Source organism: Diplotaxodon limnothrissa, linkage group LG7 (assembly GCF_057381915.1).
Source record: "Diplotaxodon limnothrissa isolate DT_005_m linkage group LG7, D_limnothrissa_male_GT1.1, whole genome shotgun sequence".
Classification (NCBI taxonomy): domain Eukaryota; kingdom Metazoa; phylum Chordata; class Actinopteri; order Cichliformes; family Cichlidae; genus Diplotaxodon; species Diplotaxodon limnothrissa.
Genome location: NC_140602.1, coordinates 60,740,013 through 60,751,434, shown reverse-complemented (window position 1 = coordinate 60,751,434; position 11,422 = coordinate 60,740,013). Strand labels below are relative to the sequence as shown.

Genomic DNA, 11,422 nt, shown 5'->3' with positions numbered 1-11,422 from the left:
GGATTGTCGGAGCTGCTGGAAGAATCATTGGTAAACAACAAACCACATTAGATGAGTCGGATCACACTGCCGTTTTAGGGAAAACTCGGTCTATCATTGTTGACCAAGAACACCATCTTTATTCTGATACTGAGGATGATGTCATAGGATGCCTCTAGCTACTAAAAAGGCGTAAAAGGGTGCCAAATGTAATTAGCATACCAAGTAACAAGATGCTTTGTTATATTTCTATAGTTTTATTGAGGCTTTATGTGTGTGCATGTATGAATGTGCGCTGATTATTATCAGCATCTTTATTGTGAATTGATTTGTGAACCAAAGACAATTTCTTTTCTACTGTGGAAAATAAAGTTATTCTAATTCCAAGTACAACTGAGTTGGAGGTGGGTTGCATTTGCTCACTTGCTCAGCTACACTCAAAGACACGATAACATGTCGGCAGCAGTGTGTGAAACATGTCAGCATTAAATATGTTTTGGTGAAATTAATGAATTAAGTGATTTTATTTCAAATGAATGAACATTTTGACCTTTACAAACCATCAGTCATTTGTATTTGTTACTGTTTTCGTTGTGAAAAGTGAATGTAATCGATTCATGACTGAATTATTTTCCCCCAGACTGTTCAAAAGGCATTTTTGAATGTTATATAAAAGTTTACCCATTACAAAAAAGTTTTACACACACACACACACACACACACACACACACACACACACACACACACTTCTGCGTATCCTGCTACTGGTCTTCATAGAAGACTTTAGCCATGGCGAGGGCGACCTTGGCAACTTTCTTGTCCTTGGCGTCGGAGCCCATGTTGGCACGTGCCAGTCCTATCCAGTACTGCTCTGTACGGTTCTGGTAATCCGTTACCGTCTCCCCCTCCTGCACTGCGGGGTGCTTTTCTTCATCTGGAAACACACAGTCAGGTGCAGATGTTAGACGAGGGAGCGCCCTGCATAATAGAGACACTAACGTTACTGAGCAGATGCAGCCACAACACAGTTGCATCTCCTCTTAAGTAGCCAGAGCTGTAGTTTATTAACAAAAATCTCTTTAGCATCTGTAAATACAACATTGGTAGCATTACCAGAAATGTCAGAGCTGATGTCTTTGGAGCTAGGGAGTAGTACAAGGATTATTGCTCCACCAAAGCCAAATCTGTGAGACTGATAACTCGAGAATTTAAAAATTAAACAGGTGTAGGGACAAAGCTGAAATCTGAACTAATCCAGAGTTATTTACACCTGGGTGCCAAAATAAATATCCCATTTGCACACATGCATATGCTTGCATTGTTGAGTTGTTTAGAACAGCCAACTGCAAAAGCAAAGCAAAAGAAACCTGTCCATAACAGAGAGAGAGGGAGACACTAACGCTGCATGTGTTCAGATGCTCTCTCTCAGAGTTAATATCTTCGTGCTGAGTATAGCTGTGGAAAGACCGAAAAATGGCAAGAAGCAGAGGTTAAAACACAGCTCTCTAACTTCCTGGAATCACCGCATCAGCTCAGAAATCCTGATTCAAACGTGGGAATGTGGGAAGTTGGGCTTCTGAACTCATTTCAATTAAATTCAGCCCAACAGCTTCTGTTACATTATCTCAGCATCAAGGCTGAAAACGTAACAGCAGTCGTGTGAGTAATTAAAAACTGGCGTGCACACTAGAGACTCTAGTCATGGTTCTTCAAATCTGGGACATTGCTGTAAACGTGGCTGCAGGTTAACTTCTCAGATTGTGACGAACACACTCCAGCCCAGCGCCATCGGCTTTGTGTGCTCTCAATGCCCCACACGATTGGGTGGGAGCAGAGGTAGGACCAATAATGGAATATAAACATGTCCATTGACTCAAACACTGAAACCATACCTACTTCCTGCTCCTACCTACATTTTATTTTTAAGGCAATTATTGTTCTTTGCGCTATATTTATCCTACAATGGTCACTGCTCATTATTTTATAGATTAAGATTATTAATATACATATAAATCAATATGATTAACAGTATATAAAGTAACAGACATTGTTTTTCCTAGGCCAGTAAAAATGCACATGAGAATTTTAAACGTTCAAAAAACTTTCTAAACTGCCTGATACTGCACTGTTAGTATGAATGTCGTGACACGCTGCTGTGTGTGTGCGACAGACCAAGAATGATGAGATTAAAAACAGATGTGGTGGGTGAGAAACTCGATTATGAAATAACGTACAATACGGTACTGTGTAAATGTCTCAGGAGGAACTTTCTTGTCATTTTTTAAGCAACAGTTCTCGTGGCCTTTCAAAAACAACACACAAGTTGTGTCTGTAAAACAGTTTGACAGTTTCGCAACAACATGATTTACAAAAAGCTATTAGCTGAAAACGAGGTATCTCTCAGCACGGCGTGCAGTGTGTCCTTAAAACAAATGAGGAAAAAAACAAACGTATGCAAAGTAAAGTTCAAGATGAAGAAACATGATCTCGATGCTCATTTGAAAACATGAGCAGGGAAAAATATTAAAACATTTCACTGAAGTATTAATACCTTTATGAAGCTGCTGTATTAGACTGCAACAGGCAGTGTACAATATAAACAGATGTCATGCACATCCTGAATGGGACTCTGCACTTGTTGCTCATTATAAATAAAGAGAGCACATAAGTGTCGGCCATCGAAGAACCTGAATAATCTCTTGCCTTCCTCGTCCTCGCTTTCCTCTTCGGACTCCTCTTCCTCCCCCTCTGCTCCCTTCGCCTCCTCCTCTTCCTCTTCATCGTCCTCTGACTCAGACTCTTCCAGCCACTCCTGTGTCTCTGTGGAGAGACCATCATAAATCCAAATGAAACCTCACGCCCCTGACTCCCATCTTAACAGCACCTCTCTCCTGCGTCAGAGGATATTCAGACGTTAGCGCACACACGCACGCACACACACACACACGCATGCACGCATGCACACACACACACACACGCACACACTGGCTGCTTTAATTATGTGCGCTGAGCTGACGGATTTCGTTTAAGGCCTCTTTGTTGTCGCTTTTGGACTTTTATTGTCCGGCTGACTCACTTGGGTCCATTTCGACCAGAACCTCCCACTGGTCCATTTTGTGCAGGTCCAGACAGTAGAAGTCGTTCAGAGTGAACTGGCGGTCGCCCACCTCAAACATCCCCCCGTACAGGTAGAGCTTGCCTTGTCGCACTGTTGCCATGGCGCTGGACCTCGGGCAAGGCTCGATGAGCGGGGCCGTGGCCGAGCCTAATGACGATAAAAACAAAACAAAACAAAAAAAAGACCCTGAAGTTAGGTAGACAAAGATGCTGAGAACTTCTTTCCTTTAGTTTAGCACGAGTGTGTGTAATCTTGCCATCTTCTTCCTCCTCTTCCTCCTCCTCCTCCTCCTGCACCTGAGGACCAGGAATCACTTCCTTAATGGTCATCACTGTTCCGTCCTCAGTGACGATCTCTTTGATGATCTCAGTGGGTCCTTGAGGTGCCGCTGCCTCCTCTTCCTCCCTCTCCGCTTCCTCCCCCTCTGCCATATCCTTTTTCACCCTCCGCCGTTTCTTCTTCTCTGTCTTGTTTCCCTGGACAGACACACAAAGAAGAAATCAAATAAAACTGAGCACACAGAAAGTAAATGGTAATGATAAATGGACAGATTCTTATACAGCGTTTTTCTACTCTCCCAGAGTACTCAAAGCGCTGCATACAACATGCCACATTCACCCAATCACACCCATTCTCACAAGCGCTGTCTCTAAACTGAGTGCTTTTTCCTGACGACAATCAGACTCCGATGGATGCATCGGAGAGCAACATCGAGACTGGAGGAGCCAGGGATCGAACCACCAACCTTCTGATCATATCAATGCTCTTTGTTTTAAACTTCTGTTTCATGGAGATGTGCAAAATAACGTATATCAGAGCAGCAAGTGTCAGATGTGACGTAAATCCTGTAAAATCTCCAAATGTCCATTGAAGACAGATGCTGTACTACAGCTGGTGAAGTGATAAGAACACTAACACATCAGGCCAAATTCATCCACCGAGTTGGGTTGGGTTTGGATCTAACAATGCACAGGGAGTCATTAGTTATTACTAATCTCTGCTCTCTTCCACAGGCTGCTTTTTCTCCCGTCTTCCACCCCCCTCAGCCCCAACTGGTTGCGGTGGATGGCCGCCTTGAGGCAAATGTTGTTGTGATTTTGAGCTACATATATAAAACTAAATTAAATTGATGGCCATGTAAAGAATGCATGTGGACTGTGGGAGGAAGACAGAGTACCCACAGAGAACCCACACAGAGAGGGAGAACATGCAAACTCCACACAGAAAGATCGCAGCTGGCTGGCAGGTTTGAACTCAGGAGCTTCCTGCTGTGACAGCTGAACACTGCACCGTCATCCTGCCCCGATACAGTCTGCATTTCTTTATTCCTCTTTGATGTTGTCTTTTTTCCTACCTTCTGAATTCTGCATTGCATCAGCAGCGATGCTTTATAACTGAACACTAGGGCTGCCACAAACGATTATTTTGATAGTCGACTAGTCACCGATTATTTTTGCGATTAGTCGACTAATCAGATCATCATCCATTGGACGTACAGCGTACAGCTTATTGCACCAGCAGCATCTGCTCTTATATAACTATCATTAGCTTACAGCTTTAAGTGTTTGTGCTAACTAAAAATAAAGACAAGATGGTAGTTTATTAATTTTTAATGAAATTTGCAGATTGTTTCGGTGAAGTTTAATAAACTCCTTGCTTTCTAAAATATAACAGGACACCGGGGTATATTCTCCAGCGTCTCACACTTCTGATAATCAGCTGTCTGCTTGACAGTTTTAACTGTGCAAAAACTATAACTTTAATCTCAGCCAAACCGATTTACTCAGGAACAAATAAAATAGTAAAGAAAGCCAAACAATAACATTTTTAAGTTATCTAAGTGACTTATATATATGTTTAACCTGACTAGCGAAAGACGGCGGTGGGTTTGAAAACGATTTGCCGGGAGTCCGGTGTTCTCACGGCTCTAGTTAGCCTTGCCCCCGCCTAGCTAACGAGCTAGTGGGTAACAGACGTCTCCGAAAACGTCGGAGCGCTTTTGAAAATATGTGGTGTCTTGATAAACTGAGCAGATATTTGAGGTTTACACAGCTACATTCTCGCCTGAAAATATGTTAAACGTTTTTTTTGTGACCCAGAAAGAATAATAAGAGTAAAGTTAAAACTAACTAGCTGCCGCCATTGTTGACAGCTGCGCTATGAATTCTGGGACACAGCTTCTTCTTCTTCGGGGTTTAACGGCAGCTGGCATCCTTGTACATGCAGTGCTGCCATCTTCTGTTTCAGTCCGTTATTACACTCTTAAATCCTACTACTCATTCCTGCGTCCTTTGTGATCTTACAAAGCTTCAAACGATGCGTCGACTATTAAATTAGTCGTCGACGATTTTAATAGTCGACATAATCGTGACTAGTCGACTAATCGTGGCAGCCCTACTGAACACACAGCAGCATGCCATCAGACCCCCTCCTCTGCACTGGGCTACATATATGCGATACAAACTATGGACCAGATGAGCTCAAAGCTGCTGAATGTTTGTGATAAAGTGGATCTAGAAGGAAAGTATGAAACTGTGGCTCGACGTATTGCTTATGCTGAGCTATAATTCAGAGCCTTTGCTTTTATAGATCTCAATTTACTACTCCTTCTTTTATGCACACACAGCAATTATGAATGACACCACAGTGTATCAGTTTCCACACTCAAACCACTCAGATCTATAGGTGGAGGTAATTTCATCCTGGAAAGGACCACTCTCATCAGGACAGACATAGATCGTAGCTTACCCTGAGCACACCGGGGAACCAGCGGTTTTTCACTGTGTCATACAAGTACAGGTCATTGTAGAAGTCGCCCTCCAGCGACTCTTCCTCTTCCTCGTCACAAACCCCACCAAACAGCACCGCCCGCCCAGCTGGGCCCACCGCCAAGGAGAAACCAGAGCGAGGAGGGGGCTTACTGCCAGAAGGGTTCAGTCTGGACCACGACCACTTCTCTGCAGGACAGAGGAAAAGTCACAACATATACCACGAGGACAGGAGCAACATCGTTAGACTTGAATGATTTTGTCGTTAACAACTGAGTGTTGTGTACCTTGACCATCTTTACCCTCTCGTTTCAAAAGGAACATGTCAGAGTGGATGGTCCCCTTCTCGACATCCTTCTTGACCCTCTGCATGAACGCACACGCAGTTTAATCAGGCTGTACAACAAAAAAATGACAACAATACGGGGGAGGCTGTCAGACGACACACGCACCACTTTGGAGTATCCCCCATAGATGATGACGCCCATGCCGTCTGGAGTGGAGGTCATCTGACAGGCAGAGCGCGGGGAGGGGGCGGAGCCTGATGGAGAGAGGCGTGACCAAGAAAAGGTGTCCAGGGAGAAAGAGTAGACATCATTGTAGTAGATAAAATCCCTGCAGGGTGAGGAGGCAGAGGCGGGAGCATAAGGACACTGGGCTTTTACACTGAAAAACTGTAGGGATCCACAGATGCATCAGCTAGTGTCACTACTGTCGTCAGCAGCGGTGGATGTTTAATGAAATAGCTTGTGGAGCCACCCTGGGCAGCAACAATTTGAACTATTTTCTGTATGACTTTATCGATCTCTCACATCACTGTGGAGGAATTCTGGCCCACTCGTCTCTGCAGCATTGCTTCAGTTTGAGGTTTGTGGGAATGTGTTTATAGATAGAGGTCCTCTCTTAATGCCCGTCTTTGACTGGGTCATTGCAGCACCTCGATTCTTTTCTATTGAAGTTATTCAGTAGCAGATTTGCTGCAGTGCTCAGGATCAGTGTCCTTTTGCACGACCCAGTTTCATCTAAGCTTTCGCTGTCGGACTGATGGCCTGACATCTGAATCTAGAATACTTTAGTACACAGAGTAGTTCATGGTCGAATTGCGCAGGTATGCTATCTTTAGTTTTCTCCAAAAGGTGCTAAGCATAGTCTAAATAGCTCTATACTTTGGTCTTGTCGGTCAAAAGTACATTATTCCAGAAATCTCGTGATTTGTTTAGATGCAATTTGCTGTCATGCCCTTTTTGGGGAGAAGAAGCTTTCTCCTGCTAACCCTTCCAAACAAACCACTCTTGTACATTCCCATTCTTATTGTCATGTCATTGCAGACTGAAATTGGGGTTAAGTTGCTGGGAAGAGTTTGACAATGTGTTAAACACCTGAATTCTCCAGACCTACAAAACCTGTGCTTTTATAGAGGTGCTGATTATCAGTTAATCAAAGGCATTTGACTGGAAGGAGTAAAGGTGTACTTAGTTTTTCACAAGATTGTATGTCCAAAACATAAAATTTCTGTCCACAAAAAGTGTTAATATGTTACAAGAAGAGTCTGAAACAAACACCGAGCAATGTCCAAATGCCGACGCAATCTTCTAATTTACTGTCATGCTCCTTATCTATTTATTTAACAGTAAAGGAACGCAGTAGAACTTTAGGAGCAATATATTCTGAGTTGTATTCATGCTTGAAGTGATTTTCATTTACCAGTCCCCACGATCGACGAGTCAAATTCTGACACAGTTTTGAGCCGGCCAACATTTCGCAGCCTGATTAAACTTCCATTATAAGCAGGGGAAGGAAGATGTCTGCATAAACAGAGTGAGATAAGGAGGCTTGATGTCCTCAGATTGCTGTGAATGGTATATACGCAATCTCTTACACACGTCTTCACAAATTAATTAGATTTTTTGCATTTAATTTCAAATAATAAATGATTGATTTTCAGTGGATTCAGTTTCTTTGTCACTTCATCCGTTGCTGATATCAAGCAGACCGTGACCACCATGACACCTGTTCAGTGAGCCTGTTTACCTGGTGCTCTCGTGGAAACCTCCAAACACCAGCAGCTGCTTCTTGCTGAGGACCATCCGATGTCCACTGCGGCCCGATGGACCGCCCGGTGCCCTGAAAAGTAAAAACTAACATAACATCTGTACAGCAGCTGGACTTGAGACTCTGTATTTACACAATCCATCTATCAGCAACAACTTCCAATTACTGCATCTATGCTTAGCAGCCTTTGTACGCACTTGATGTTCTCCCAGGTGTGTGTAGCAAGGTGCAGTACCCAAAGGTCCTTGTAGTGATAGAACTGTTCCCCATTTGGAGAGGCAAACTCTCCACCAAACACCCAGAGCTGTCCCCCGCCCTGAGGAACTACCACCGCCTGAGTGGAGGAAAGAAAGGAGAGGGGGAGGAGTGAGGCGGGGGGGAAGAAGACGGCTGCAAAAACAGCACGAGATAAGACAGTTTGATGTCCTCAGATTTAACTGGTTCCCTTGTAAAAGGCTGTCTTGCTGTGATGATGTGCGATTGCTGATAAGTTTTAAAGTTGCCCTCTGATCTGTGCTACAGCAGACTGCCCCCTTGTGGCTGAAATGATAAATCACAACACTATGACAGCACAAATTTGACCCAGGTACTGGCTGTGTGGTGAAAAAGTGTGGTGTTTGCTGGTTTATCAAATGCTAAGAAACCCCTGAGATGTTTAGTTGTAAACTGTGTACCAAAAGACACTTAAGACTCTTCATCTGGGATGTTGTGTACCTGATGAGAACAGCGTGGTGGAGGAGGGTTGGGGATTTCTGATTTAACCCAGGTATTCTTCCTGATGTTGTAGAAGAACAGATCGTTGTACAGATACGTCTGCAAAAACAGAAAACCACAGCAGGGGTTTTAAAACTGTCCACACAAAATCAGCCACGGAAGCCTTAGGCTCATATTAACCATAGGCTGGAGAGATTTAAGCATGTGATGCTTGCAAATAATTATAAAATTTTTAATTCGAAATCAACACACTGTGAAAAAAATCCAATCAGAAAGCGGAGGGTTGTACTATGAAGTAAAAATAACCGGTGAGTGAGGTCTTTGAGCATCACAAAGACACTCTCTCTTAACCTGCGAAAATCACCTTGGTAACTTCTGTTGAAAATGTTTAGTCTCTACTCTGATTGGTTGCTAGGGTCAGTTGAAACACACAGCAGGTTCAAACTAGCATTGGCTGTCCTGACAGGTGCAGCAGCCTTTGAACACAAGATGGCCCATACTCGTTCTTTAGTGACACAGGTCGGTGTGATGACATTTGATGTTGTTGTAATAAAAATAATAAGGTGCAGCCCATGCAACAGGGAGAAAAATACATAGAAAAAGGTGCAAAAGTGGACTACCAAAAATACCAAATAAATAACAAACCAACACTGCAAGAAAAACAAATATCAGTGAAAAGAGTGTTAGATGAACTGTTTCGCTGTGTAATTAGCTGCTCATTCACACTAGGAGACATATACTGAAGGTTGGTACACACGACTGAGCACTAATGCACAATATCATTTATTGGACTAATCTGCTACCTTCTTTCCATTGAAGAATTCTCCTCCAAACAGGATGAGTTCATCTTTCTCAGGATGTGCAGAGAGGGATCCATTCAATCTAAAAAGCATGAAGAGGTAAATCATCAAGCGATTCTTCTTCCTGTTCACTTCAATAGTCCCCGAGTCTTTTCTTTAGCACCACAGTCTGGCTGAAATGTGTTGTTTTGAATACAATCTCTGAACTTATACTGGATGGACTCTGGTGAAATTGCACTCAGTGCACTCATTAACGACTCCGTCAAAGGATGATTCACATCCTTTTTTATTGATCCCTGAAGTTCTACTTTTGGACCGGCATCAAAATGAATGAATGAATGAATGAATTAAACTTTTTGTGTTTTTACTGCAGACTACGTGCACAGCTAACTAGCACATCCTTTGTACTGTGCAGAAGACTTGTGATGGTGTAGAAAACACTGGTAATAATGAAAACAAGTGGAAAGAGGCAGAAAAATGTCCTCACTGGTGCTAAACAGGAGCAAATCCCCCAAACTGTACTTTTTATAACATTGGAATAATGTTATAATGTACTAAATCTTTTAATTTCAGTGCATTTAATTTAATAAATAATGGATTTGTTCATTCATGACAGGGACTAGCAAAAAATTGAGTTGGCATTTCTCTTGTCTACACTGTAAGTCATTTGAGTGAATAATATAAAATCCAAAACTCTAAGTTTTTTTGTAATTTTGACCACAAAACTACGTCAAAACCACGATAAAAAATACAAAATTATAGAAAATTATATCTTTTAAAAAAAATCAAAGGTTGGGATCTGTGGTTGTTTTCTATCCCTCTTACACACTTTCTTTTGCATTATTTTGGTGATTTCTTGTGAATTTCTGTCACTGTGCATTCCTTGTTGATGTTTTGCTTCTCTCTTTAGTCACTCTGTATCTTTGATTCATTCATCTCTTTACGCACGTTTTTTGTTTGTTTGTTTTGGGGTTTTTTGCCTTATTTTGGTGATTTTTATGTGCAATTTATGTTAATTTGCATCTCTTGTTTTGCATCTTTGTTTGTGGGTCACTGTGATGTTGCTTATGACACTGAATTTTATTTATATTTTCCAAATATTGAGCCTGACTCTATGTTTTTCACCTCGGTGATGGAGGCGGACACGTCGTCTCGACAACCTGGGTTTTCTTTGCGTCCAGACTCTGAAACTCAGCGATCAGAGCCTCCAAATCATCCTGCAGGCAGAAAAGGTTAAACGGAGAAGAAATCAAAAACGCCTTTATGTGCTCACCTCATATTAAAGATAATTTGATTCAATAAATAAATAGAATAAATAAATAATCTGCGAAACGTAAAAGGTTTGCAACAGGATAGGGCTTTCCGATTCATCCTATTTTACTTTGATTTAATTGTTACCTCTTCTCGTTTGGACCTTTTTGAAACCCTTTTCTCCATTTTGGCAGCTGTCTTCTCGGCTCCCTTAACCTTCTTCTCCTTCTTGCCTTTTTTCCCCATGGCTGCTCTATAAGCGGACAGTTACTCGTAAAATCTTCAGTTCTTTTGACTTCAGTGCCACATGGAAGCCAAAACAGCCTCTCACGCCGGATTTCGATGCTTTTCCTCTGACAACTGAGAGGTACTTCCGGCAACAAACCTGACGTCAGCACGCTGTTGGGATGTAACAGCGCCCTCAGTCGCGGAGGAGGACTACATAACCGATAAGGCGCTCATTCCCTGCCAAAATGAATCAAATAAACGCGTCCTTAAATAAATAATGAAATGTGACACTAATTAATTTATTAAATGTTTAATTAATTCATTAATAAGTAACATATCAAACGCTTACAATGAAATTAATTGACATTTTATTAATTATTTGTATATTTAATTAATTATCTCCATTTTAATGAATGAAAGACACATTTAATTAATTATTTAATTATGTATACATTTAATTTATTTACTACACCAGAAAGCTCCAGAAATCCTTTTCTGCATTTTGTCTGTGA

The 11,422-nt window shown here is 41.9% G+C and overlaps 1 protein-coding gene across 1 annotated transcript; it reads right to left on the bottom strand.

The window, feature by feature from the left end:
* Positions 1-619: 619 nt before the first annotated feature.
* klhdc4 (kelch domain containing 4) lies at positions 620-11,013 on the bottom strand. Its single transcript, XM_085358590.1, has 13 exons — positions 10,830-11,013; positions 10,557-10,648; positions 9,435-9,513; positions 8,632-8,730; positions 8,115-8,251; positions 7,897-7,989; positions 6,318-6,480; positions 6,153-6,231; positions 5,846-6,054; positions 3,354-3,573; positions 3,056-3,244; positions 2,682-2,799; positions 620-915 (listed from the first exon to the last, which is right to left on the bottom strand). Exons 1-13 carry the CDS (start codon positions 10,926-10,928, stop codon positions 741-743), a joined length of 1,752 nt encoding a protein of 583 aa, XP_085214716.1. The 5' UTR covers positions 10,929-11,013; the 3' UTR covers positions 620-740.
* Positions 11,014-11,422: the final 409 nt, after the last annotated feature.

Coding starts and splice junctions, on each gene's coding strand:
- klhdc4 (XM_085358590.1), bottom strand. CDS start 10,928: ATGGGGAAAAAAGGCAAGAAGGAGAAGAAGGTTAAGGGAGCCGAGAAG. Junction 6,232..6,317: donor ATGGGGGATACTCCAAAGTG/GTGCGTGTGTCG, acceptor GCGTTCATGCAG/AGGGTCAAGAAGGATGTCGA. Junction 2,800..3,055: donor TCTGGTCGAAATGGACCCAA/GTGAGTCAGCCG, acceptor GTCTCTCCACAG/AGACACAGGAGTGGCTGGAA.